General features: G+C 36.5%; 2 protein-coding genes across 6 annotated transcripts in view; one reads left to right on the top strand and one right to left on the bottom strand.

The window, feature by feature from the left end:
* Positions 1-19,208, top strand: part of LOC125859451 (7-deoxyloganetic acid glucosyltransferase-like) — an 80,428-nt gene extending 61,220 nt beyond the window's left edge. For 2 of the 4 annotated variants that reach the window (XM_049539212.1, XM_049539213.1), the window contains exon 4: positions 18,982-19,208. In XM_049539212.1, the coding sequence (XP_049395169.1) occupies positions 18,982-19,058 (77 nt within the window). In that variant the 3' untranslated portion in view covers positions 19,059-19,208. Of the gene's footprint in view, positions 1-17,481; positions 17,998-18,126 lie in introns of those variants that run through there. The other 2 variants (XM_049539216.1, XR_007445771.1) reach the window with 2 other exon arrangements.
* Positions 1-23,627, bottom strand: part of LOC125859453 (UDP-glycosyltransferase 76B1-like) — a 25,365-nt gene extending 1,738 nt beyond the window's left edge. The window contains exons 1-2 of one of the 2 annotated variants that reach the window (XM_049539222.1): positions 23,135-23,627; positions 19,534-20,197 (exon numbers count right to left, since the gene is read on the bottom strand). In XM_049539222.1, coding sequence (XP_049395179.1) covers positions 19,534-20,197; positions 23,135-23,624 — 1,154 coding nt within the window. In that variant the 5' untranslated portion in view covers positions 23,625-23,627. Of the gene's footprint in view, positions 1-19,232; positions 20,198-23,134 lie in introns of those variants that run through there. The other variant, XM_049539221.1, reaches the window with a different exon arrangement.
* Between the last annotated feature and the right edge of the window lie 2,048 nt (positions 23,628-25,675).

The following is a 25,675-nucleotide window of genomic DNA, read 5'->3' as shown; positions in this document are numbered from 1 at the left end:
TTGGAAATTCTAAGAGGAGTGACTTAAATGAAAGGAATTAAATCATAAAAAGGTCTTATAGTTGCTAGGAAAAGAATAAAATAGCATAGGGTCAATTTTGGAAAAGGACTAAGGACCCATAAAGTCTTAACTTAAAAATTTTGCCCCTTCCCATCTTAGTTCGCCCTTTTCTTCAGTCTGACAGTACTTCAATATTTAGGGCATAACTTTTTACTCCAAGGTCGAAATTGGGCAAACTCGGTGGCGTTGGAAAGAGGACTCAGAGACCTTTAATTGGATAGGTAAAGGTCCACCTAATTCATTTTGAGCTAAAAGATATGACCATTTAAATTTGATCCTTACAACTCACTAGTTCAAATGATTAGTTTCCGGACGTCACGGTCATTTCTCATCATTTCATCAAGTTCTCAACTCCAAACTCACATGTGAGGCTCTAGTTTCACTAGTTCGTTTTTAGGGTCGTTACAATAAGTTACTTCTATATTCTTGTTTTAGTATTTCTTGACTGGCCATCTAGAGATAAATTTATTGTTTAACCTTAAAATCGAGAGAGGAGAGGTTAGATAGACCAGAGAATATAGAGAGATTGATCGACCCGTTAAGTCGAGGTGATTTGTGTTCAGGAGTGACGCCCGGACGAACAACTCACTTGGTTACGTAACAGGATGAAATATAAATGCTCTCCAGTTAGTCGATTTATCCCTGCTCAACGATGTAGTTAGATAGCTAATTGGAGTAGGCGACTAGAGGTGTGTAGCCCGACTCATACAATTAACCCTGTAAACCAATAACTTGACAACTGAAATTAGTTCTAAGCCTATAACATGATACATGAGATTCAATACATGTTGCAGCCTTGGGATTGCTTTAAACTTGCTAGAAGCATTATATCAAAATTCGTTCACAATTAGTTACTCTCATTTAGTTCATAATTAGTAGTAGTTAACAATTAATTATCAACTCGTTGAAAAGATTATTTTTACTTTTATTTGTAGAATTAAGTGGTAAATATAAATTAATCATAAGTCCCTTGGGAACGAAAACTCATTTCTTTAGGAATCTATGTTACTTGCGCCACCACGTACACTTGCGTGTGCAATTGGGAACAACAAGTTTTTGGCGCCGCTACCGGGGACTTAGAAATTGATTTATATTCAATCTTCTTAAGTCTACACTTAATATATTCAAATATTAATTACTTGATCTTAGCTTGTGTATTGCATGTGCTTGACTTTCAGGTCTGGCTCGGAAAGGAGATCTTGTCGAACCTTACAACAAATCGGAAAGAGTTCTACGCCAGCGTAGAAAAATGAACCAGGGACGACAAGGAGAATTGGGGTTAGGTATTCCGGGAAACTTTGATGATGATAATCAAGACAACGTGAATAACCCAATGAACGTGAATAACCAAGAAGGACCGCCTGTTGTTCCCGCAAGACCAGTCCGTGATGTGGCAGTCCCACTCACTGCCAACCTGGCATCCAGTATTAGGAAACCTCCACCAGGGGGTAGATTTGAACTAAAGCAGAACATAGTGCATATCCTCCATAATACTGGGCAATTCACTGGTCTACCCCATGAGGATCCTCAAGTCCATCTTAGGACTTTCATAGACATTACCAATACATACATCCCAATTGGTCCCATCAGACTATGTAAGGTTGAATTTGTTCCCGTACTCATTGTTAGGAGCTGCAAGGCGTTGGCTAGACTCTGAGCCACCAAACTCCATCACTAATTGGGATGATCTAGCAAAGAAGTTCTTGAGTCGATTTTTCCCATCCAAGAAAACCACCAAGATGAGGGGTGAGATAATAAACTTTGCTCAAAAGCAAAGAGAGGACATGTACCAAGCATAGGTGCGTTTCAAACAAATGTTGAATGTTTGCCCATACCACATGCAACCCAATGAGGTACTTTGTCACACTTTCTTTAAAGGTTAAAACTATAATGCTCGTTTTCTTCTTAATAGTGCAGCAGGTGGACAGGCCCTAGCCATAACAAGTGAAGAATTCTTCGCTTTACTCGATAAACTTTCTGAAGGGAACCAAGGGTACGAGGGAGAAATGTCTAGAACTCCAACCCAAAAGGCTGCAAGGATCTTAGATGTAGACCAAGCTACTGCCATAAATGCCAAATTAGATGTAATGCAACATAACATTACATTGCAATTTAAACAAATAGCTCTAAATCAGGCTCCGATAAACGCAGTACAACAGGTAGCAAATTGGTGTGAAGTATGTGGTAGTGGAGCTCATGACACTGAGCAATGTGAGGCAAACCCGAATTCCGTAAACTATGTGGGTAATGCGCAAAGGAGTGGAGTGCAACAAAATTATGGTAATACTTACAACCCTAGTTGGAAGAACCATCATAACTTCTCATGGGGTGGTAACCAAAACCAAAATCAAGCGCAAGGGGTTAACCAATACCGTTCTCAAGGAGCTAGGCAACAATACTACAATCCTAAACAAAGCTCAAATTCGGTTGCACCAAATTGGGGGATGACCAATGAAGAGCTACTCCAAAAGCTCATGACTGAAATAGGGACCAAATTAAATGCTAGAATATATAAGCAGGATGAGAACATTAGAAACATCCAGATGTCCCAAATGAGTTTAGAGAAACAAGTTGCGCAAGTGGCTAACTCTTTGAACTTGCGTCCCCAAGGTGGGCTGCCCGGTGATACTGAGCCAAATCCAAAGCAATTGCATGCGGTAAGTACTAGAAATAGGTTGCAATTAGAGGAACTAGCTCTAAAGAAGAGAGACACTAAGGTAAGTAACAAACAAAAGAAAGTGGAAGAGGTAGTAAAAAGCTCAAATGTTGAGGTATCCGTTCCTCAAAAGAAATTACCACCTCCATTTCCACAAAGGCTCAAAAAGCAGAATGAGTATGAATGCTTCGGTAAGTTTCTCTCTCTCCTTAAACAGGTTCACATCAATCTACCTTTGGTTGACATTTTCCAGGGTATACCGAAGTATGCTAAATACGTGAAAGACATTGTGGCTAACAAGAGGAGGCTCACGGAAAATGAAACCGTAGCACTTACTGAGGAGTGTAGCTCAAGAATTTAAAACAGATTGCCCAAAAAGTTAAAAGATCCAGGCATCTTTACTGTGCAGATCACAATTGGGCAAAGTGTTCATGCCCGGGGGTTGTGTGATTTGGGGGCTAGTATAAATTTGATGCCCTTATCTTTGTATCTAAAACTTGGGTTGGGTAGTCCAAAAAGAACCACTGTTATTCTTCAACTTGCTGATAGATCCATTGCGAGGCCAGAGGGGGTGGTAGAAGATGTGTTAGTGCAAGTAGGTTCATTAATTTTCCCGGTAGATTTTGTGGTCTTAGACTTTGAACCCGATCCTGAAGTTCCATTCATTTTGGGACGTCCTTTTTTGGCCACGGGCAAAGCATTGATTGATGTAGCAACTGGTCAATTAACCATGAGGGCACATGATAAAGTCGAGGTATTTGATGTTTACCGCGCTCTAAAATTACCTTCTATTTATGAAGAGTTGTCTGCTATTACTATGGTTGATCGCATAGTAGAGTCACATTCAGTTGTGCTCGAAGACCCCGTAGAAAGAGTGTTAGTAGGTCATAAGAGAAATCAAAGACACTGAGGCTCAAGAGATAGAAACATGTCTGAATCTGGTACTTGTGGAGCCTCACAGGCGGAGAGTAGAACCATTTGAGCGTGAGTTAGGGCCACCACCAAAACCCTCCATTGAGGAGGCCCCAAAGCTAGAACTGAAAACATTGTCGGCTCACCTCAGGTATGCATTCTTGGTTACTAATGAAACTTTGCCTGTTATACTTTCTGCAAAGTTGTCTGAAGTTCAGGTTGGTACAGCATTACGGATTCTAAAGCAAAGAAAGAAAGCTATTGGATGGCAGATGGCTGACATCCATGGGATTAGTCCAGCTTTATGTATGCACAAAATCTACATGGAAGAGGATCACAAACCAAGCGCACAACATCAATGTCGACTAACTCCTTTGATGAAAGAAGTGGTGAGAAAAGAGGTAATAAAGTGGCTAGATGCTGGAATTGTGTACCCAATCTCTGATAGTAAGTGGGTAAGTCCGGTACAATATGTTCCCAAGAAGAGAGGTATGACAGTGGTAAGGAACGACAAGAATGAGTTGATTCCTACTAGAACAGTGATCGGGTGGAGAATTTGCATGGATTACCGGAAACTAAATGATGCTACCCGAAAAGATCACTACCCCGTTCCCTTGATTGATCAGATGCTTGACCGACTAGCAGGACAGGAGTACTATTGTTTCTTAGATGGGTATTCTGGTTACAACCAGATCTTGATTGCACCTGAGGATCATGAAAAGACCACGTTCACTTGTCCTTATGGTACCTATCCGTTCAAACGCATGTCATTCAAACTTTGCAATGCACCAGCGACTTTTCAAAGGTGTATGATGGCCATTTTTCATGATATGGTGGAAGAATTTGTAGAGGTGTTCATGGATGATTTCTCCTTCTTTGGGAAGTCTTTTGAGGTATGTCTCCGTAATCTTAATAAAGTACTTGCTAAATATGAGGACACTAACTTAGTGCTAAACTGGGAAAAGTGTCATTTTTTGGTAAAATAGGGGATAGTGTTGGGACATAAGGTGTCTAAATATGGTTTGGAGGTTGATAAGGCTAAGGTAGAAGTTATTGAGAAATTGCCCCCTCCCATTTCTGTAAAAGGTGTGCGTAGTTTTCTTGGTCATGCAGGTTTTTACAGGCGATTCATCAAGGATTTTTCCAAGATTGCAAGACCTATGTGCAGTCTCTTGGAGAAGGAGGTGAAGTTTGACTTCGATGAGATGTGCTTAAAAGCTTTTGAGATGTTGAAGAGGAACTTAATTGAAGCTCCCATCTTAATTGCTCCTGATTGGGAATTACCATTTGAACTCATGTGTGATTCAAGCGACGTAGCAGTGGGTGCAGTGTTGGGACAAAGAAAAGATAAATTGTTCCACTCGATCTATTATGCAAGCAAGACCCTTGACTCTACATAAGCTAATTACACAGTGACTGAGAAGGAGATGCTGGCTTTAGTGTTCGCCTTCGACAAGTTCAGATCGTATTTGGTAGGTACTAAAGTGATTGTTTTCACTGACCATGCAGCTATTAGATACCTATTCAACAAGAAGGATGCTAAACCAAGGCTAATTCGATGGATATTGCTTCTCCAAGAATTTGACCTAGAGATCAAAGATAGGAAAGTAACTGAGAATCAAATAGCTGATCACTTATCTAGGTTGGAGGATTTTTCACACGTGAATGAAGGTGAGCAAATCCGGGAAGAGTTTTCGGATGAACAATTGATAGCACTAGATATCTCTCAAGTACCATGGTATGCAACCATTGTGAATTTGATAGTAAGTGGCGATTATCCTCCGGGTGCAACCACCCAACAAAAGAAAAAGCTCAATCATGATGCCAAGTTCTACATTTGGGAAGAACCATTCTTGTTTAAGCAAGGCATAGATCAGGTAGTGAGAAGGTGCATTCCAAAATCTGAGGTTCACAAAGTGCTCGAGAGTTGTCATGCTAGTCCATATGGAGGTCACCATGGAGGAGAGCGTACTGCTCATAAGGTACTACAATCTGGTTTCTTTTGGCCCTCTTTATTTAAAGATTCTATTTCTTTTGTGAAGGGTTGTGATAAATGCCAAAGGTTGGGTACTATTTCAAGAAGACATGAGATGCCACTCAGTAACATTTTGGAGGTGGAAATCTTTGATGTGTGGGGTATTGATTTCATGGCTCCTTTCCCACCATCTAGTGGAAACCAATACATTATTGTGGCTGTGGATTATGTTAGTAAATGGGTGGAGGTTGTAGCTCTTCCTTCCAATGATTCAAGGGTAGTGATAAAGTTCATCAAGAAGCACATCTTCACTCGCTTTGGCACTCCAAGGGCAATTATAAGTGATGGAGGTAAGCATTTTATTAACCATCTTGTTAAGAATCTTCTTACTAAGTATGGTATTCGTCATAAGGTTGCTACAGCCTATCATCCTCAAACAAGCGGTCAAGTGGAGGTTTCAAATAGAGAGGTGAAGCAAATTTTGCAAAAAACGGTGAATGCGCAAATGAAGGATTGGTCGAATAAACTAGATGATGCGTTGTGGGCATATAGGACTGCGTACAAGACACCAATAGGGACTTCTCCCTATCACATAGTAATTGGGAAAGCATGCCACCTTCCGGTGGAATTGGAGCATCAAGCATATTGGGTAATTAAGAAGCTGAATTTAGACCCTGAGCTAGCCAGTAAAAAGAGAGTGAATCAGCTGCATGAACTTGAGGAGTTTAGGCTCCATGCTTATGAGAATGCCAAGCTATACAAAGAAAAGACGAAGAGGTGGCATGACAAGCACATTGTAGCTCGTACCTTCAATCCAGGAGATAATGTACTACTCTTCAACTCTAGACTAAGGTTATTCCCCGGAAAACTAAGGTCAAAGTGGAGTGGTCTATTCAAAGTGGTTAGAATGACTCAACATGGGGCAGTTGAACTTCAAGGTGAGACTGGCCCTACGTTCTTGGTCAATGGGCAAAGAGTGAAGCACTATTTCGGTGAGGATTCGGATCATGATCGGGAAGCTCTGGAGCTAAATGATGAATGATCCAAGTTACGTGTGTCGCGATGTTAAATCAAGCGCTACATGGGAGGCAACCCATGAACAAACTGTAACAGATAGATAGTATGTCTTTAAAGTCTTGAAAAAATTTATTTTAGCGTAGTTTCAATTCTTAGAATATAGGTTAGTTATAGCTAGATAATATTTTTCTTTCATCATTTGTTACTTAGTGGAAAAAAATAAAATAAAAAAAAATTAAAAAAATTAAAAATCAATTGTAGCCAGGCGCACTGGCAGGCGCATCGCACCTAGCATATAATTTCAGAGAATGTTTTAAGGCGCGATACAGGCGCGGCGCCCCACTAACACGCCTTGAACTTGCAGGACAGCGTACTGAGCGGCGCGTCACGCCAGAAGGGAAAGTTCAGAGCGCCTTTTTAGGCGCTACACTAGTGCATCGCGCCCCTATCGCGTCCCTGCCCAGATTTTTTTAAATCCGGGTCTTTACCCAGATAAAACCCGACCCACTCCCCTTAAATCCCTACAAACTCCCAATTCTCTCCCCCATTCTCATACAAACCACCCAAACCTCCTAACTTCTCTCCAACTCTTCTTCTTCTTCTCACCTTTCATCTTCTCCTTTCTCCATTTTTACTCCCATCCAAACTTTTCTTCTTTCCCCACCATATTTTTATCTCCCCTCTTCTCAATAACCNNNCCCCCCCCCCCCAAATTTTCTAATCTTCCCTCTAGTGTTCTCTTCTTAACAGGTTTCAATGGCACCTAAGGTGAAGAATGTGGCAGGGTCTAAGCGGAATAGAAAGGGCGAAGCTTCCGGATCCTCTAGCGTTTGGGAACCGGTCCAAAAATTCGGCAAAAAGGTTGTTGAAAGGTATGGATGGGACTGGTTTGCATGTCAACAAGAGGCGAAGTATGGGCGATGAATTTGTGCATGAGGTACGATTACAGTCACAATTTCCTGATATATATCAGACTGTTAATGATTTTGGTTTGCGGTTCATATTTGAAAATCCAGGAGATTGCAATTTGATGTTAGTGAGAGAATTTTATGCAAATTAGTTAACTAAAACAAAATATAAAACTGTGCCGGTTAGGGGGAAAGATGTCAGGTTTTCTGCTCGAATTCTGAATGAGTTGTTAGGAACCCCGAATTGTGACCCCGATGAGTTTAATGGCTTGAAGGATAAACCTCTTTATAGGGATATCCAACATACCTTGTGTGGGGTTGATTCGACTGCTAGGTGGGAGCGGAGTAAGGATACTGGGAGGCATAATACCCTCCATTTTGCTAACTTTAATCAGGTTGCTCGGGTGTGGCTGAAAATAGTGTGTACTGTGTTGTTACCTGCTAAACATTTAATTGAGGTAACTCGGGATAGGGTGGTGTTAGTCTACATACTGATGAAGGGAATGCCTATTAATGTTGGGTCAATTCTGAGGCAAAATATGATGAAATTTTGAAATAATATGTGGTGGAGATTCTGTTATGGGGGGTTGATCACCCGTTTTCTGAGGTGTGAGGGTATTGAAGAGGAAGCAGTGGACTTGACTATTGCTTATCACCCAGACCTGACGGGTAAGTTAGTCGATGTGACCCGAACTAAGGCCCTAGATCTGTCACATGGACCTATCTTGTCTGCCCAAGAGAGGCAAGCCCGTGATGACAGCATCATGGCAAGAATGTTTGGTATGGCAAAACTGCAGTTGCGCATAGGAGGGCGTCCAGTTACTGATGCTGAGATGGAAACTATGGCGGAACGATACCCGTTGTCTGAAAGTGCAGCTTTTTTGTGCAAGACTGGTCCTGCCTTTGTAGAGCCTTTGGATGATGATGAGCCTACTGCTGATGAGGCTCTGGATGATGAGGAAGAGGCTGCAGATGCCGCTGATGAAGCGAATGCCTTCATGATGTTCGATGGCGGTGATGACGAGGTCTAGAGGCCTGAGGGAGTATTCCTAACTCTATTCTTTGCCTTAATTATGCATTGAGGACAATGCTTACTTTTCAAGTGTGGGGTGGGATAATATGTCTCTGTTGTATATAGTTGTTTACTGCTGTATCGAGTCTAGTGGTAGCTTTTAGTTAAAAAAATTTTATTTTGGGTTCCTCAGCGTTTGTTTTCGGTACTTTTACTGAGGATTGTCCCTTTAAACCGACTAGGACTAGTTTATTGCTTTATTAAGTCTTAGAGTCGTCATAGAAGTGACAAGTCCCAATGATGGTTGGATGACGACCGTCTTAAGGGAAAATTAGTCACATAGAAGAGTAGGATTGAGAAACCAACCTTGGCCTTTTGAAACTATGTCCGAAAAGATTAGTCAAACATCATGGGTAGTCATATTGGGAAGAATGCAATAAATTGTTGACCTTGTAACAAGTATATGTTCTTAGTTTTGACTCAAAGTAAAACTATATGGGCTTAATTGTGTAATGATAACGTAATGAAAGTGTAGAAGCATGTTGGTTGATATATCCTAATATGTGTCATAATGCCATGTGTGGTGAGAATTGATTGGTTCTTTCTTAACTTGATAGCTAGAACTTGCCTTGTGTGTGTTGAACTAGTAGCGTGTATGAACTAAGGAATGTGATAGAGGCGCGCTTCTTTGAAATATCTAATTCTTAACTCTACGTGTATGCCTACCATTAAAATCATCCTTAGTGAAGCCCCATTGAGCCTTTAGCCTTGTTTATTGATAAACCACATGATAAGCCAAAACTCATTGTTTGATACCAAGTCTTTTGATCCCATGAAAATCCTTAATGCACTATGTTAAGAAGAAGGGTTGGAAAATGTTGGTTGATATAGTAAAGAGTGAATTGCTACATTGTGTGAAAAAGGAAATTCTATTTTGGCTCTGGTCCTTAGCGACAATGTGCACCTCAACTAAACGTGAGGGTGGCTAATTTAGAATTATGCTTAAAACATTGGGCCTAAAAAAAAAAGAAATAAAGGGTAAATATGGAGCAACAAAAAGGGTTAATAGTCATGAAGTGTGTACTAGGAGAAAAGAAGAGCTATAAAGAAAATTGTTGGCTAAATAATGATATGTGCATTAGGGAGGTGTAGTCACTAAAATGATTCCTAAATATTCCCTCCCTTACCTTAAGCCTACATTACAACCTAATGAAAGTCCTCTTGATTCCTTGAGAAATATGTGTGGAAGTAATAATACACTATTGGCAAGCTTATGGCATGTTGAGAAAAGTAAGAACTTCTTTTGAGAGGGTGAGTTGACTGTTCGAAAAATAGGCCTTGTTTATATTGCAAGTTGTTCGAGTGAAAGGCTTTACTAAACAAGAACAAGTGAGGGCATTCATGGCATATATTAGATTATTGAATTGATGTGTTTGTATGAGTTTGCATTAGCCCAAAAATAATAATAAAAGGGTCACTCTTTGAGCATGTGTTGTACTCGGTGTAAATGCTGTGAAATTATTGCACCCATGATGACTACAAGATCATGGAAAAAAAATGTTTGGTTGATTTTGAGGTGGGTTGATAAGTCCAAGGGTTTTGAAAAGGGTTGATAGTCTAGAGATTGTTTGAGGACAAACAAAGCTCTAAGTGTGGGGTGGTGATCTTAGGCATATTTATATGCCTAAGTTGCCAATAATTGCCCATAAGTCAATAAGATTGAAAGATGATATTTAGTCATTAGCTTAATTTTTGGTGTAACTTGTAATGATTGCACACTTACACACATGATTAGTTGTTTCAGGAACTCTCAAGGGAATTGGAGTCAACTTGAAGAAAAGAGATATAAAAGACCATGAAACACGGCTAAGGATGAAGACCCTAGGGCCAAGCGCACTGCTAGGCGCGAGGCGCCAAGGGCCAAATTTCGGAGACGCCTCTCAGGCGCTCTGAGAGGCACGACGCGCCTGGGGAAAAAGTTTAGAGACGTTTTCCAGGCGCGCCAAGAAGGGAACTTTGGAGGCAAGTTTCAGGCGCGATAAAGGGCGCGACGCCCCAACATGATGCCAACTTTTCCAACGAACATTCAACTAAATAGGACTCCTTGTTGGTTTAGGATTGGGTCTTAGTTTTTTCTAATTATAATAAATAGACCCATAAGGTTCATTAGTAGGGGTGGACTTTTTGATTTAGTGTGTAAGGGCAAGAATTCAAGTTTGGAACAGGTCTTAATCTTTTAACTCTTCTATTTTCCGGAAATTGCATGAACGATTGTATTTTCTTGTTTTCTAATAGCATGAGTAGCTAAACGCCCTAATTCAGGGGTTGCAGCTACGAATGGATTGTTGATTATTTGGGGTTTATGAATTAATTCTTAGTTGTCATTATAAGTTACTTCTATATTCTTGTTTTAGTATTTCTTGACTGGCCATCTAGAGATAAATTTATTGTTTAACCTTAAAATCAAGAGAGGAGAGGTTGGATAGACCAGAGAATATAGAGAGCTTGATCGACCCATTAAGTCGAGGTGATTTGTGTTCAGGAGTGATGCCCGGACGAACAACTCGCTTGATATGAAACAGGATGAAATATAAATGCTCGTCAGTTAGTCTATTTATCCCCGCTCAACGATGTAGTTAGATAGCTAATTGGAGTAGGCGACTAGAGGTGTGTAGCCCGACTCATACAATTAACCCTGTAAACCAGTAACTTGACAACTGAAATTAGTTCTAAGCCTATAATATGATACATGAGATTCAATACATGCTGCAGCCCTGGGATTGCTTTAAACTTGCTAGAAACATTATATCAAAAATAGTTCACAATTAGTTACTCTCATTTAGTTCATAATTAGTAGTAGTTAACAATTAATTATCAACTCGTTGAAAAGATTATTTTTACTTTTATTTGTAGAATTAAGTGGTAAATATAAATTAATCATAAGTCCCTTGGGAACGATAACTCGTTTCTTTAAGAATCTATATTACTTGCGCGACCACGTACACTTGCGTGTGCAATTGGAAGCAACAGGTAACATGTCAAAATAGTATAAAATTACTTGCTAAAGAAATGTATGATAAATATTGTTCCTTAGATAATGTTGAAAATCCTCAAATGTCTATGCCTCAGTAGGTGCCCATGGTAGAGTGAAACATAAACTTGGTCTTGACTCTTCTAATAAATGTGAATTTGCTAAATATCTTGAACAAGATTCAGATAATATTACAAACGATGAAGGTATACCACAATTATTGAACTGGTGGAGGGCTCATGGAACTCAATTTCCAAAACTTAGTAGGATGGTGAAGGACGTGCTTGCAATTCAAGGATCATCAGTTGCTTCGGAGGCAGCTTTCAGCGCGGCAAGATTTCAAATTGGAGACCACAGATATTCGTTAGCAGAAGACNCACAACCAACAATAACTTCCACAACACAACTAACAACATCAACAACAACTAACAACTTCAACAACAAATCCAATCTTTTCTCAAATAATAAAATGAGCTTGGTGTGTGGGGGAAAGGATCAACCCACGCTAAAGAACTCACATACCTGATTAGGGATCACCCCCGACGAAAATCCACGACGATCCTTAGCTTCTTCTTCTCTTTCTCCTCTTCTTTTCCTCTTCTTTCTCTCTTATCTTCCAAGCCCTAACTCTCACTCTTACTCTCACTCTTTAAAATGGGACAAAAATGATCCAAACATCAGTCTAACACCTCAATATAACCCAAAGAAAAGATTAGGGAAAAGACCAAAATACCCTTAAAATTTTCGGACTAAACAAACTGCACTGTGCGACTGTGTGACTGTGCCAACAGCCCAACTTCCAAAGGGCATAACTCACTCACACGAACTCGGAATCAAGAAAATTCGGTGGCGTTGGAAATATCATTCCAAGGGCTTTCCAGACATAACTGGAAATTCGCCTAAATCATTTTGAGCTAGGAGTTACAACTGCTCAAAGTTGACCAAAAACTCTTTTTTTTTTTCCATACTTAGCCAAATTTTCCAGATTCTTTCCAAAAAAAATGACTACTTCAAATTTCAAGCTTTTCCGTAGTTATTTCAAATTGACGGATGTTACACCTCCATTCTAGATTTCCACCATGAGTAGTATTGACTATTGAAGAGTGGTGGTATGTTGATGTTTTGACCTTGACCATGCCCAATAGGAGGTGTAGAATTCATTGTGATATTATCTTGAGTTATTAGACTCTTGTTAAGATACCCTCGTTCTGATACCAATTGTTGGAATTATGGCCTCCTTAATTCAGTAAAGGAACACGTACTAACGTTTGATAATTGTGGAAAATAATAATCAGTTCACAACTTCGTATTATTTATCACAACTTCAAACTACACAACGATTACACACCTATGTAATCTAAACCCAGGTTTAAGCCTTCTAAAAGTCTTCCAAGACTCTCCAACTTGGTAGACTCGTCCTACACTCAACACTCAATTGCAGTCAATTACTATTAACTACAATCTTACAATTTTTCTCACAAATTCGCAGCACTCCCAAGTAAAATACAAAACTCTCTCAAAAACTCTTTGTGTTTTGATTATCTCTCTATGTAAGTGCGCAAATTTCTTAGAAGAAAATCACGCCCTATTTATAGACTTGAATTTCTCAAAACCATCTTCAACTCAACTTTATTTACACGGTTAAACTATGTTTCCTACTACGTTTTGGAATCCTTCTTCAATTCGACTTCGTATGGACTCCTACTTGATTGCAACTTTGTACTCTTTAATATTTTCCTCATTCCAGTCATATTAGGTGAAGTTGAATCACGTTGACACAACATGTTCTATGCAACTTTGTCAGTCTTCAAAACACTAAATTATTTGCAACTAACAATTGTCAAATTAATTGTAGATCCACACAAAATAAAGATGAAATGAGAGTCCATGAACAGAAGATAAACATAATCAAAATGATGAGATGTAACTCGTAAGGCTCCTCAGAGACTCAGAAGAAGAGCCTCCTGGCTTTAAACATGAATTTGCCTTGTCCTTTAGCTCTAACATTCTTTCTTTAATTTGGTTCCCTTCTTCCTCCTCCATCAACCTTCTAATTGAATTTTCAATGTTCGTCCTCTTCAAGTCATTCTCTAATTGCACCCCTACTTTCCAAACATGGCTAATGTACCTTGCGTTCACCATTTGATCACCGAAACATGGCATACAAATCATTGGTACCCCTTCACATATACTCTCCAATGTTGAATTCCATCCGTTGTGCGTCCAAAATGCCCCAACAACAGGATGTGCCAATACTCGTTGCTGAGGAGCCCATTTGACAATGTTCCTCTTCCATTCACTGTCTCGATGAACTCACTAGGTAACCATTCGATCCATTCTGAGCCATGAATCAATGCGGGCCTAACGACCCACAAGAATGGGTAATTGCTGTTTGCCAAGCACCAAGCAATCTCAAGAAATTCATTAATTTCTATTGCTGCAACACTTCCAAAGCTGACGTAAATTACAGATTTAGGTGGTTTTGTGTCTAGCCAAGAGATTGAAGTTTGGTCTTGTGACATCAAGCTGCTGGAAGAAGCCGGAAAATGAGAGTGAAAGGAGCCTATTGGGAAAATTGGGATAGGAAAATCTTCGCGGAGTTTAGACATGGAGAGTTGTTCAAATGAATTGAGAACGAGGCCCGATGAAGCTTTTGTTTCTCGTATCATTCCTTGAATAACTTGATAAAGTGCACCCACATTACATGTCTTGAATATAGGAAGGTCTTTAATTCTGAGAGGTGGAAGTTCCTCAACTGCTTCCTCTAGTCGAGATTCTATACATGTAATAAATTCATGACTCATGAGTAACAGATTCAAGGCAGCATTTAAACTTTGAGTACGCACATTTAGACACCTTAACTTGTTTCTCCTGTGTTAGTTGAACACTTAAACATACCTATGTTTGTGTATTTAGTTGCTAGTTGAGATCAAGTTAAGATGTTTAGATATGCACTCTCAAAGTTGAAGTAATTAATTATTTACCTGGATTGTTTCCAAAAAAAAAGAAGAAAGAAACTCTCTGCCAATATGTGACAAATTTTGAACTTCGAGAATCAAACAGTTTAATTGTATGTGGACATGAAATCCTTGATTTTGTAAAAATTTAATATAAATCACAATAATTAATAATTAAAAATATTATAAAGACATAAAAAATTCACAATCTAAGAACTAGTACTTAATTTTGAATCTCAAAACTCGAAAAATATATGGATGAGAGGGAGTATTATTTGAAGTGCCATATTGAATTCATGTTATTTTTTCTTGATCGTACTAAAACAGATCAATAGAAAAGGTAAGTGAGAGAGAGAGTCAATAGATGAGTTGTTTTTCAGGCAACTTTTAGTGCATGTGGATGAGGTTCACGAGTCATCAAAAAACAAAAAGAAATGTGTGGGCGCCGATATTATGATTGCAAAATGGAAGATGTGAAACAAGAACGAACTGTTTCAGGCAAACTTGTTCTGTAGTAAGTTGGACATACAGGTACTAAAAAGATATGATTTATCTAAGAAATTGGTTATCAACTTGACATAATATTCATGAAAAATAACTATGGACATACTCTGTTATCCATCGATATTTTACTTGACATAATATTCATGAATATTAATCAAATATACAGATGCATTTTTTCGGTATATTCAAGAACGAATTGAAAATTAATGGAATTGCGTTTTATCACGTCAAATTTATCGATGGTGTCTCTCGATATTGAAGAACATATGATAGAATTTTAGTTCAAGACCACATAATTGAAAAATCTTCTCTAATATTTTCTGAAACCCCATGTCAACTTAAACTAGATCATTCTTTTTTAAACCGATGAAGTAATAAATAATTCAACGAATGAAGATAAGAAAATACCTTGAATAGGAAAATAAGCTTTGTTTTGCNCCTTCTTTCGGCGTCGAAAGGATCCACGACGCTGCTTCAACTTCTTCCTCCAATTGAGAAGGATTCTCATCAGTACTATCAAAGTACTTCTCATCATCAACAACATCAGCTTCAACATCATCATCGCCGTGAGATTTCTCACCAGTACTATAAAAGTGCTACTCAATTCTCATTTTTCAACTCTATTGTGAGAGGAACGAGAGACCCAGAAGATTTGGATCTTTTAATTGATTTAGGATATTTTAGAGGAAATTGGGTGGGTATGGGTTTATGGGGCGGGCTGTTAGTTTATGGGTTAAAAGTAATGGTCAAACGGATAGTTGATTATGATTAAAACACGTGTACAGGATGACGGGGCCATTAGTGAGAGGGGCATGTGTGTACCAATAATTGGACGGCAGGGGCTGAGATGGACCCAAAGTATAACGAAGGGCATAGACATACCATTTATCAAAGTTCGGGGGTAAATTCATTCTTTTTCCCTTTAATTAATGATATAGGGGATGCTAGGGTGGCTCTATCCATCATAAAATAAGGCGGTTTGGTTCTCGTGGGGTCAAATCAAATGAAAGAAAATTTCATGTGTCAATTTACTTGGTTAGGAATTAAATTTGGAGAGCAAGCTAAAAATTGTGGGGTTATTGTGCTTGGAGTCAGTATGCAGAGACAGAGTTTTCCTCGAAGGGGTTCAAAAAGATAAGTAAGCATGATACTAGCATTTACAATAAAGCGGATCGATCGGAGCGGGCCAGATATAATTTCAGATCAAATCATACATAAACAACTAAATAAAATTCAACTTCACCTCAACACCAACAATAAAACTGAGAAAGTATGTGTTTGACATATAATATTAAAATGAGTATGAGAGAATGCGTTTTTTTAAATTTTAATTTTAAAGTAAAGTTATGCCAATTTGTGCCAAATATATTTTCGTTTCTCCAAATATAAAGATTTCTATAATTAGAGAGAGTAAAATAAAGATGTCTAAGAATTGACCTATATTTTTTCTTACAGTTAACGAACATAACAGACTTTTTCTTTCCATTTAGGATTGTCATTGCATAAAATTTTCACCATTAACCTTTAATTCTCACAAATATCTTTCATAGAACGTGCTTATTATATTGGCTTGTGTCTGATCGATGAAAAGTTAGGAGAATAAATAATAGGCAAAGCTAACCTCATCATAGTGCAATAATTTGGTTGGTCCCGGCAAGTGTGGAAAAATAAAACACAAGTTGGCCCGCCTATTAAGGGGTAGTACTACACACCATTATTAGTACTGCTATCGAAATATCAGTTCTTTCATTAGGTGTTCAGTTTACATTTTTTCTTTGGACAAAAACAATTGTACTTGTATTACACGTGTTAAGAAAATATACTACTCAAAATGAACAGTTTTGCACCCATTCAGTCATGAATTAGAATTTTCTTTTTAGCAATTGAAATAAAAAATTATCTTCTAATTAAATTTGTAAATATGCAGTGCTAGTAGATAGACAGAAGCTCAGAACAACAATTTAAAAATAGCCACACAAGCTCAGTTTGATAATAAAAAATGTCCAAGAATCAAACCCAACGGAACTGAATTAGAAAAATAATAAAATCCAATAATCGAATACCTAACGTAGCAGTAGAACGTTTTTTTGTTGCTTCCTGGTGTTATAAGATGCAGAAGAAAACACACCACTACTCTACCAAATAAGTACTCCATTAAGATGGATCCATTACCTCATGTTATCATCTTCCCTTTCCCTGCACAAGGCCATGTCAACTCTATGCTTAAATTGGCCCACCTTCTTTCTCTTTCTAACTTCAACGTTACCTTTCTTGTCACTGTTGACACACATGACCGCCTCCTCAACCACACAGATGTGCTCTCCAGATTTGGTAGTNGAATCAAACCCAACGGAACTGAATTAGAAAAATAAAAAAATCCAATAATTGAATACCTAACGTAGCAGTAGCACGTTTTTTGTTGCTTCCTGGTATTATAAGATGCAGAAGAAAACACAACACACCACTACTCCACCAAATAAGTACTCCATTAAAATGGATCCATTACCTCATGTTATCATCTTCCCTTTCCCTGCACAAGGCCATGTCAACTCTATGCTTAAATTGGCCCACCTTCTTTCTCTTTCTAACTTCGACGTTACCTTTCTTGTCACTGTTGACACACATGACCGCCTCCTCAACCACACAGATGTGCTCTCCAGATTTGGTACTGGATTCCATTTGCAAGCTCTTCCCCATGGAATTTCCATGGATGGAGTGAATACTCGTGATGGAATATCAATGCTCTATTATTCTCTAAACACAATTGCTAAACCATTTCTTAGAGAATTCATACCGAATTCTTCGGTGACATGTCTCATCGTCGACGGAATCTTAAGCATGGCCGCTGATGTAGCCGAAGAAATCAACTTGCCTATTATCTATTTCCGTACCGTCAGTGCCTCTTCTTTCTGGTCCTACTTTTGCATCCCTGAGCTAATTCAAGCTGGAGAACTTCCCCTCAAAGGTAAATATACAATACTATATTTTTTTGTTTTACAACTTCTTAATTCTAACTTTCCACCTGACATATTTAAAAACATAACATTAAAAGAAATTTTGCCTCTGAAGTAATGTTAGATTACATGAATAACAGAAAATGCAAAGGACTTGACACTGACGAAGGTAAAAGGCATGGAAGATTTTCTGAGAGGTCGAGACCTTCCAAGCTTTTGTCAGGCGAGTGACTTAACTAACCCGGATTTCAGGATTGTAATGACAGAGACACGACAAACCCCTCGAGCGCGAGGTCTCATACTTAACACATTTGAAGATCTTGAAGGCCCCATACTTTCTCAAATTCGAATGGTATGTCCAAATGTTTATACGATTGGAGCAGTTCATGCCCATCTAAAGGCTAAACTTGCAACAAAATCTACCTCTTCAAACAGTTTGTGGCAAGAAGATGAAAGTTGCATGTCTTGGCTTGACACGCAGCCACCAAAATCTGTGATATATGTTAGTTTTGGAAGTGTTGCGGGGTTGACAAAGGAGGAGCTGTTAGAATTTTGGTATGGTCTAGTGAATAGTGAGCAAAAGTTCTTGTGGGTGATGAGGCCAGACTTGATAATAGGACATGAGAGAAAAGATGAGATTCTTGTGGAGTTGGAGCAGGGTACAAAGGCAAGGGGCTACATGGCTGATTGGGTTCCACAAGAAAAGGTGTTGGCACATAGAGCAATTGGGGGTTTCTTAACTCACTCTGGGTGGAATTCCACATTGGAGAGTATAGTTGAAGGAGTGCCGATGATTTGCTGGCCGAGATTTGCTGATCAGCAAGTGAATAGTAGATTCGTTGGAGAGGTTTGGAAGATGGGACTTGACATAAAAGATACATGTGATAGAGACATCATTGCAATATCAATTAGAGCTTTGATGGAGAAGAGAAATGGTGAATTCTCGCAAAGAACAGAGCACATGGCAAGTTTGGCAAAAAAAGCTGTCAATAAAGGTGGATCGTCATACATTAATCTGGACCGTCTTATACAGGACATAAGATCTATGATTCCACCGCATAAGCATACCTGATTCAGCTGAAACTTGATTTTGTTAGCTGCAATTATATTGTTGCCTAGAAATTGCAGATTTATTCTGCCCATTCTGAATAATTCTAGCAACAAATGTAGCTTCACTTTTACAATTAGCTCTGCAGCAATAACTATACCAAACTTTTACGAATGTGGAGTAATAGATAAGAAAATCTAAATTTTTATTGTCAAATTAATTGTAGATCGACACAAAATAAAGATGAAATGAGCGTCCATGAACTGAAGATAAACATGATCAAAATGATGAGATGTAACTCGTAAGGCTCCTCAGAGACTCATAAGAAGAGCCTCCTGGCTTTAAACATGAATTTGCCTTCTCCTTCAGCTCTAACATTCTTTCTTTAATTTGTTTCCCTTCTTCCTCCTCCATCAGCTTTCTAATTGCATTCTCAATGTTCGTCCTCTTCAAGCCATTCTCTAATTGCACCCCTACCTTCCAAACATGACTAACGTACCTTGCGTTCACCATTTGATCACCGAAACATGGCATACAAATCATTGGTACCCCTTCACATATACTCTCCAATGTTGAATTCCATCCGTTGTGCGTCCAAAATGCCCCAACAGCAGGATGTGCCAACACTTGTTGCTGAGGAGCCCATTTGATAATGTGTCCTCTTCCATCCACTGTCTCCAAGAACTCACTAGGTAACAATTCGATCCATTCTGAGCCACGAATCAACCCGGGCCTAACCACCCACAAGAAAGGGTGATTACTGTTTGCCAAGCCCCAAGCAATCTCAAGAAAGTCATTAATTTCTATTGCTGCAACACTTCCAAAGCTGACGTAAATTACAGATTTAGGTGGTTTAGTGTCTAGCCAAGAGATTGAAGTTTGGTCTTGTGACATCAAGCTGCTGGAAGAAGCTGGAAAATGAGAGTGAAAGGGGCCTATTGGGAAAATTGGGATAGGAAAATCATCGCGGAGTTTAGACATGGAGAATTGCTCAAGTTGTTCAAATGAATTGAGAATGAGGCCTGATGAAGCTTTAGTTTCTCGTATCATTTCTTGAATAACTTGATAAAGTGCATCCACGTTATATGTCTTGAATAAAGGAAGGTCTTTAATTCTGAGAGGTGGAAGTTCCTCAACTGCTTCTTCTAGTTGAGATTCAATACCTATAACAAATTCATGAGTAACAGATTCAATGTAGCTTTAAACAAGTGTAAAACGTCACTATTTAATCAAACCATGGAAGATTTCAAAAGTTCTCTTTATCTCCGCTAATAAGTAAGTATTTCAACTTTGAGTATGCACATAATTTAGACACCTCAACTTGTTTTTACTACTTACAAAGTGATTATCTAGACACCTCCAAAATTTATATGTCACGTCATCATCGGATGTCCATGAGATGCAATGGAGTCTCGTTCGAGTATTAGGTGTCTAGATATGCCCTCTCAATTTTTCTTTTGGAGCCTTCTAATTCGAATATAATTTCTTTAGGAGAAAATGTGTGTTCACTGTCCAGCAATGACAAAAAATATTAAGTACTAGTGTGTTTCTTTACATCTACTTAAACTTTGGTAGGCAAATTATGAAATACTTGTGGGGGTGGATTTAAAAAAATAAAAAAATCAGTGAAATAATTAATTTAAGCAATACACAATTATTACTCTCTCTCTGTCTAAATAATGAAAAATTTTGAATTTCAAAAATCAAATAATTTATTTTTATATGGACATGAAATCCTTTAATTTTTAAATTTAAAGTAAAATTTACATATTTAAAATTTTGTTATAAATCACAATAATAAATAATTTTAAATATTTTAAAGATATATAAAAAAAAACATGACATAAGAAATACTTAATTTTAAATCTCAAAATTCAAAAATTATCAATGAAAAAAGTATTATTTAAAGTGTCACATCGAATTCATGTTATTTTTTCTTTATCGCAGTAAAATATATCAACCTGAAAATGTGGTCCATGGGAACAAAGTTGTAAATAAAAAATGTGAGGAAGAGGTCAGATAGATGAGTTATTTTCAGGTACTTTTTGTGCATGTGATGATGTTCACGTGTCATAAAAATAACAAAAAAAAAAAAAAAGTGTTGGTAAGGATGGCAATGGAACGGAGCAGTTTTTAGGCTATATGGGATAGTTATCGATTTAAGATTATATGAGACGGAAGCAGCATGAGTAAAAATAATTCGAGTTAATATCTCATATGATTACTGAACTTTGAATTGTTCATTTAGAAAGTCACTCAACTTTGAGTTGTTCTCTTAGAAAGTCACACAACTTTGTTTTATAACTCAAAAGTCATTCAACTATTGATGTTTCACTTAGAAAGCCACTCAACTATTGATATTTCACTTTAGAAAGTCACTCAATCAATTTAAATATTTTTTTCATAAAATTTTATTGAAATTTAATTTTTATGTTAAACTACTTTTTTAAAGAAATAATAAGATATTTATTTTAATTATTTTGTTAATCCAAATTATTTAATTATAATTTTTTTGGAAAACGTACCATAGCAATTGACCCAAAAAAAACTTTTTCCGTTTTATCAATTATATAACTGGAATTAAATATGTTAAAAATGATCCAAAAAAGAAGAAGTTGAAATTGATAAGAAGCGCAATAAAAAAAATACCATTTTTAAAAAAAAAAAAATTGGTAAAAAGAAAAATTATAATTCAAAAAAATTCAATAAAATAATTAAAATAAGCATCTTATTATTTTTTTTAAAAAAATAGTTAATTTTTTTTTTGTATTTTACAAAATTTAAGGAAAAACTTAATTAAATTAGTTGGGTGACTTTTTAAGTAAAATATCAATAGTTACGTGACTATTTAAATGAACTATTAATAGTTTAGTGACTTTTGAGTTATAAAACAAAATTGAGTGACTTTCAAATGAACAACTCAAAGTTGAATGACTTTTTAAGTGAACTATTGAAAGCTGAGTGACCATCTCAAATATTAACTCAAAATAATTCTTTTAAAAGTAAATATGGGGTGGGGGCGGTTGCGGTTTAAACAAAATAAAAGCTACTTAAAAATTTCTTTCATATTTTCTAGTGAAAAACTAAAAAAACGGCAGTTTGCATTTTGCATAACCCATATTTTTATTTGCTTGAATTGCTTATTTCTACAAATAAAAATTGTAATTTTTGCAAAAAAGGTTTTTTGAAAAGTAAAAAAAACAAGTTTACAAATTCAAATTTAGCAGCATTAAATTTTGATTTAACTTCTCTAGATTTTTCAAAAAAAAATATACAGATTAAGGTGGAGTGAGGTGAGTTTAATTCACAAAAAAATGCTATGTAAAATAAAGTGGGATGAATTAAAATTTTATGGATTGAAGCTCAAAATGGTCTACACCCACCCAATTGTCATCGCTGTACATTGACAATGAGACAAGTGCAAATTGGAAACTAAGGGACAACTTTTGAAATCTTCCAAAATGACATAAAGTTTTGAATTTTGGAGGCACTCTCAACGTACAACTTGTTCCGTAGTTTTCGAAAAATACATAACAGCCTTGTTTTTGTATATGTATGATCTTTTTCACACCTGATTTATTTTTTTCTTCTTTAATTATTATTATTTGATTTTATTATTTTTATTTTATGTTTTTCTTTCCTGCTTTATTGTAAAAACATGTGGAAAAACAGTGTGAACAGAAAAAGTGAAACAAAATTTAAAAGTGATTATTTTATGGATATATTGTATTTTATTTTTTTCGTATTTGTTAAAAAAATTGGGAGCATATATGATAAATTTTACAAGAAAGTTAGTGAAAAACTAAATTTGAACATTAAAATAATAAATTTAAATCAGTCGTTGAATCAAAAATCCAAAAAAAAAAAATTAGTAATGCGTGTTAGAAGTATCAAATATATATACGACTACATGAATATATTTTTTGATAAATAATAATTTAAAATTGTTTCTTTCACTTTCAAATAATGTATGTGAGTAATTTATGTAACATAATAGGTATAAATGAATCACTTTTATAACGAGAAATAACAGAGTTGAGAAATATATAAGACTCTTTTTCTCAATAAAAAATAATTGAAGAATGAAGATAAGAAAATACCTTGAAGAGGAAAATAAGCTTTGCTTTGCAGAAGTGGTATGGCTGCAAAAACTAATAATGAACAAACTCCTCCGGTCCTTAAAACAAGCCTAGGAAGCTTAAAGCTGTCCACAACGGCCTTGGTGAAATGCAAGATACTATCTGATATTAAGCAAACAATATTTGGATCTTCCAACACTAACTGTCTCAAAGCCTCTGTGAATTGTGGAGCACACTTTTCGTTGAACAAAGAAAGCAGAAATAAGGCATCAGTATCTGTTTTTGCCTTATCATCTTCAGATAAACCATCAGAAATAGTGTGAAAGGTGAAATGAGGATAGTTTGCACGAATATTATTGAAAGTGGTGTTGAAGTTGTCCGCGAGAATTATGGTTATAGAAAAGCCATTTAAGTGAAGGATGTTTGCTAGTTGAAGCATAGGTGTTATGTGTCCTTGCAATGGCAATGGAAAAAACAACACCCGCTTCCCTTTTCTTCCTTGCTCCTCCATGGATTGCTAACTTCTCTATAAAACTTTGGATTGTTGAACTAATATTTTAGACATATATATCTCATGTGTTCAGTTTGCAGTAAGAGCTAAACATACTCTTTGACGTACGCCAAACGTATCTCTTGTGTTTTAATCTGTCTCGCTTGATTCCAAACGAGTATGATAGTGGGATGCATGGGTGGTTCAATGCATTATAAAATAAGTCACATGTTTCACACCCCAACATTGAGTGGCCTCAATTTTTCAAAATAATAAGAAAAAACTTCCACATTTAAGATTATAAGATTCAAAAATTCTTTTTAGTATTTTATTAAGGCAAAATGGTCTGGTAGACCCTTATACTTGTATCAGTTTGTATTGCGAACCTTTCTACTTATTCATTTGTCAACTAAATCCCTATACTCAGTAAAACATAATATATCAAACCCTCTAACCATTGACCAGTCTTATGTGGCATTAATATGATTGAGTTGGCACAAAAGCGTGGCTACACGCGTTAAAATGGCAAGTGAAGATCATACTTGCATCAAAAAAATATTAAAATTATAAAATAATTGATTTTGTAAAAGAAAAATAAAATTAAAAAACTACTTTACTTCTTCTCCCCCACCACACTTCTTTTCCAGCAATCATCCCCTTTTCCCATCAACCCCACACCCCATCCATGCTCCAACCTCCATTTTCCTTCTTCATACTTAATTGATGTCATTGTTTTCAGCAGATCCATTCCCCCCTTTTCTTTTCTTTTTTCTATTTCAGTAAAAGATTTAATTTCTTTTCGCTGCAAATACCTCATAAGGTACTTCTTGATTGAAAGAAAAGGAAAGGAAACAAAGAAAGATGACAATGTAGATCTTATATTTTCAATTAAGAATTTTCAGCGACAAACTAGAATTTCAACGACCCATTTTTTATTTCTTCTCAGTCCCCTCTTTCTTTCCCACAAATCGACATCGAATTTTACATTCTAATCGTTCTTCAATTTGTCCAATGTATTCTCTCCTCTATCTATTGCTAGTGATTCCAGTGACTATTACAACTAGTTTCTAGGGGGTTTTGGGCATTATTTTGTTGTTAGTTGTATATTTTTGAGATTCAAGATTTTATTTTTAAGACTTCCATTCTCAATGTCCCTTTTCTTAGGTTGTTGTTTTTGTGGATGTTGGAGGAGGAAAGAAAACTAGTGATGGTGTGCTGCGGAGATGAAGATGGGTGAGGGAGAAAGTATATGCGATTTTACCAGCGAAAATGGGACGACGGTGGCAATGGCTTTATCCGGTGGATTTTGGTCGTGAAACAGTGATAATAGGGAGAATTGGATGTATGGAATTTCACTTTAAAAAATACCAAAATAAATTAAAATGTTATTATTTTACATTTCATTACATAATTTTGGTTAATAATTTTTAAAAATAGTTATGAAATAATTATGATATGGCATTGATATATCTAACATGGATATGACATATCAATTATATAAAGGAGAGTGAGCTACACACATGGTTGGAGGGGCTTAAAAGTTTCATTTTAATTGAGTTTAAGGGTCCAGATGACAAATGGGTAAATAGAAGGGTTTAGAATACAAATTGATACAAGTACAAGGATTCACCAGATCATTTCACCTTCTATTAAACTTCAAATCATGTATCAAGTTAAAATCTAACAAACAAATTAAAATTGAGGGAGTACTATTTATTTAAAAAAAAAAGTATTTTTTTTCATTTAAAAAGAAAAAAAAACAAATTTACATCTTAAAAAAATTAAAAGAATAGACTTTAAATAAATAAAAAATATTAGAGTATTATCATATATTATTATAAGTGGGAAGATCTTAACTTCAAAGTTGGATTACGATTTTATCCTTCACTAAATTTAAATATTATTTAAAAAAATAATTAATTAAATATTAAATAATAATTATATGGTATTAATCCATTATATTTATAGATAGAATTAATTCACGGAATATTTAATTTATTTTCATTCTAAAATGAAGGTTGGTAGATGAAGTGTTTCGTAACAACAAAAGGCAGTAAATTATATCCTTTAAA

The sequence above is a fragment of the Solanum stenotomum genome, chromosome 3, assembly GCF_019186545.1.
Source record: "Solanum stenotomum isolate F172 chromosome 3, ASM1918654v1, whole genome shotgun sequence".
Lineage (NCBI taxonomy): Eukaryota > Viridiplantae > Streptophyta > Magnoliopsida > Solanales > Solanaceae > Solanum > Solanum stenotomum.
The sequence above is the reverse complement of the archived record's forward strand: the minus strand, read 5'-3'. Positions and strand labels throughout refer to the sequence as shown.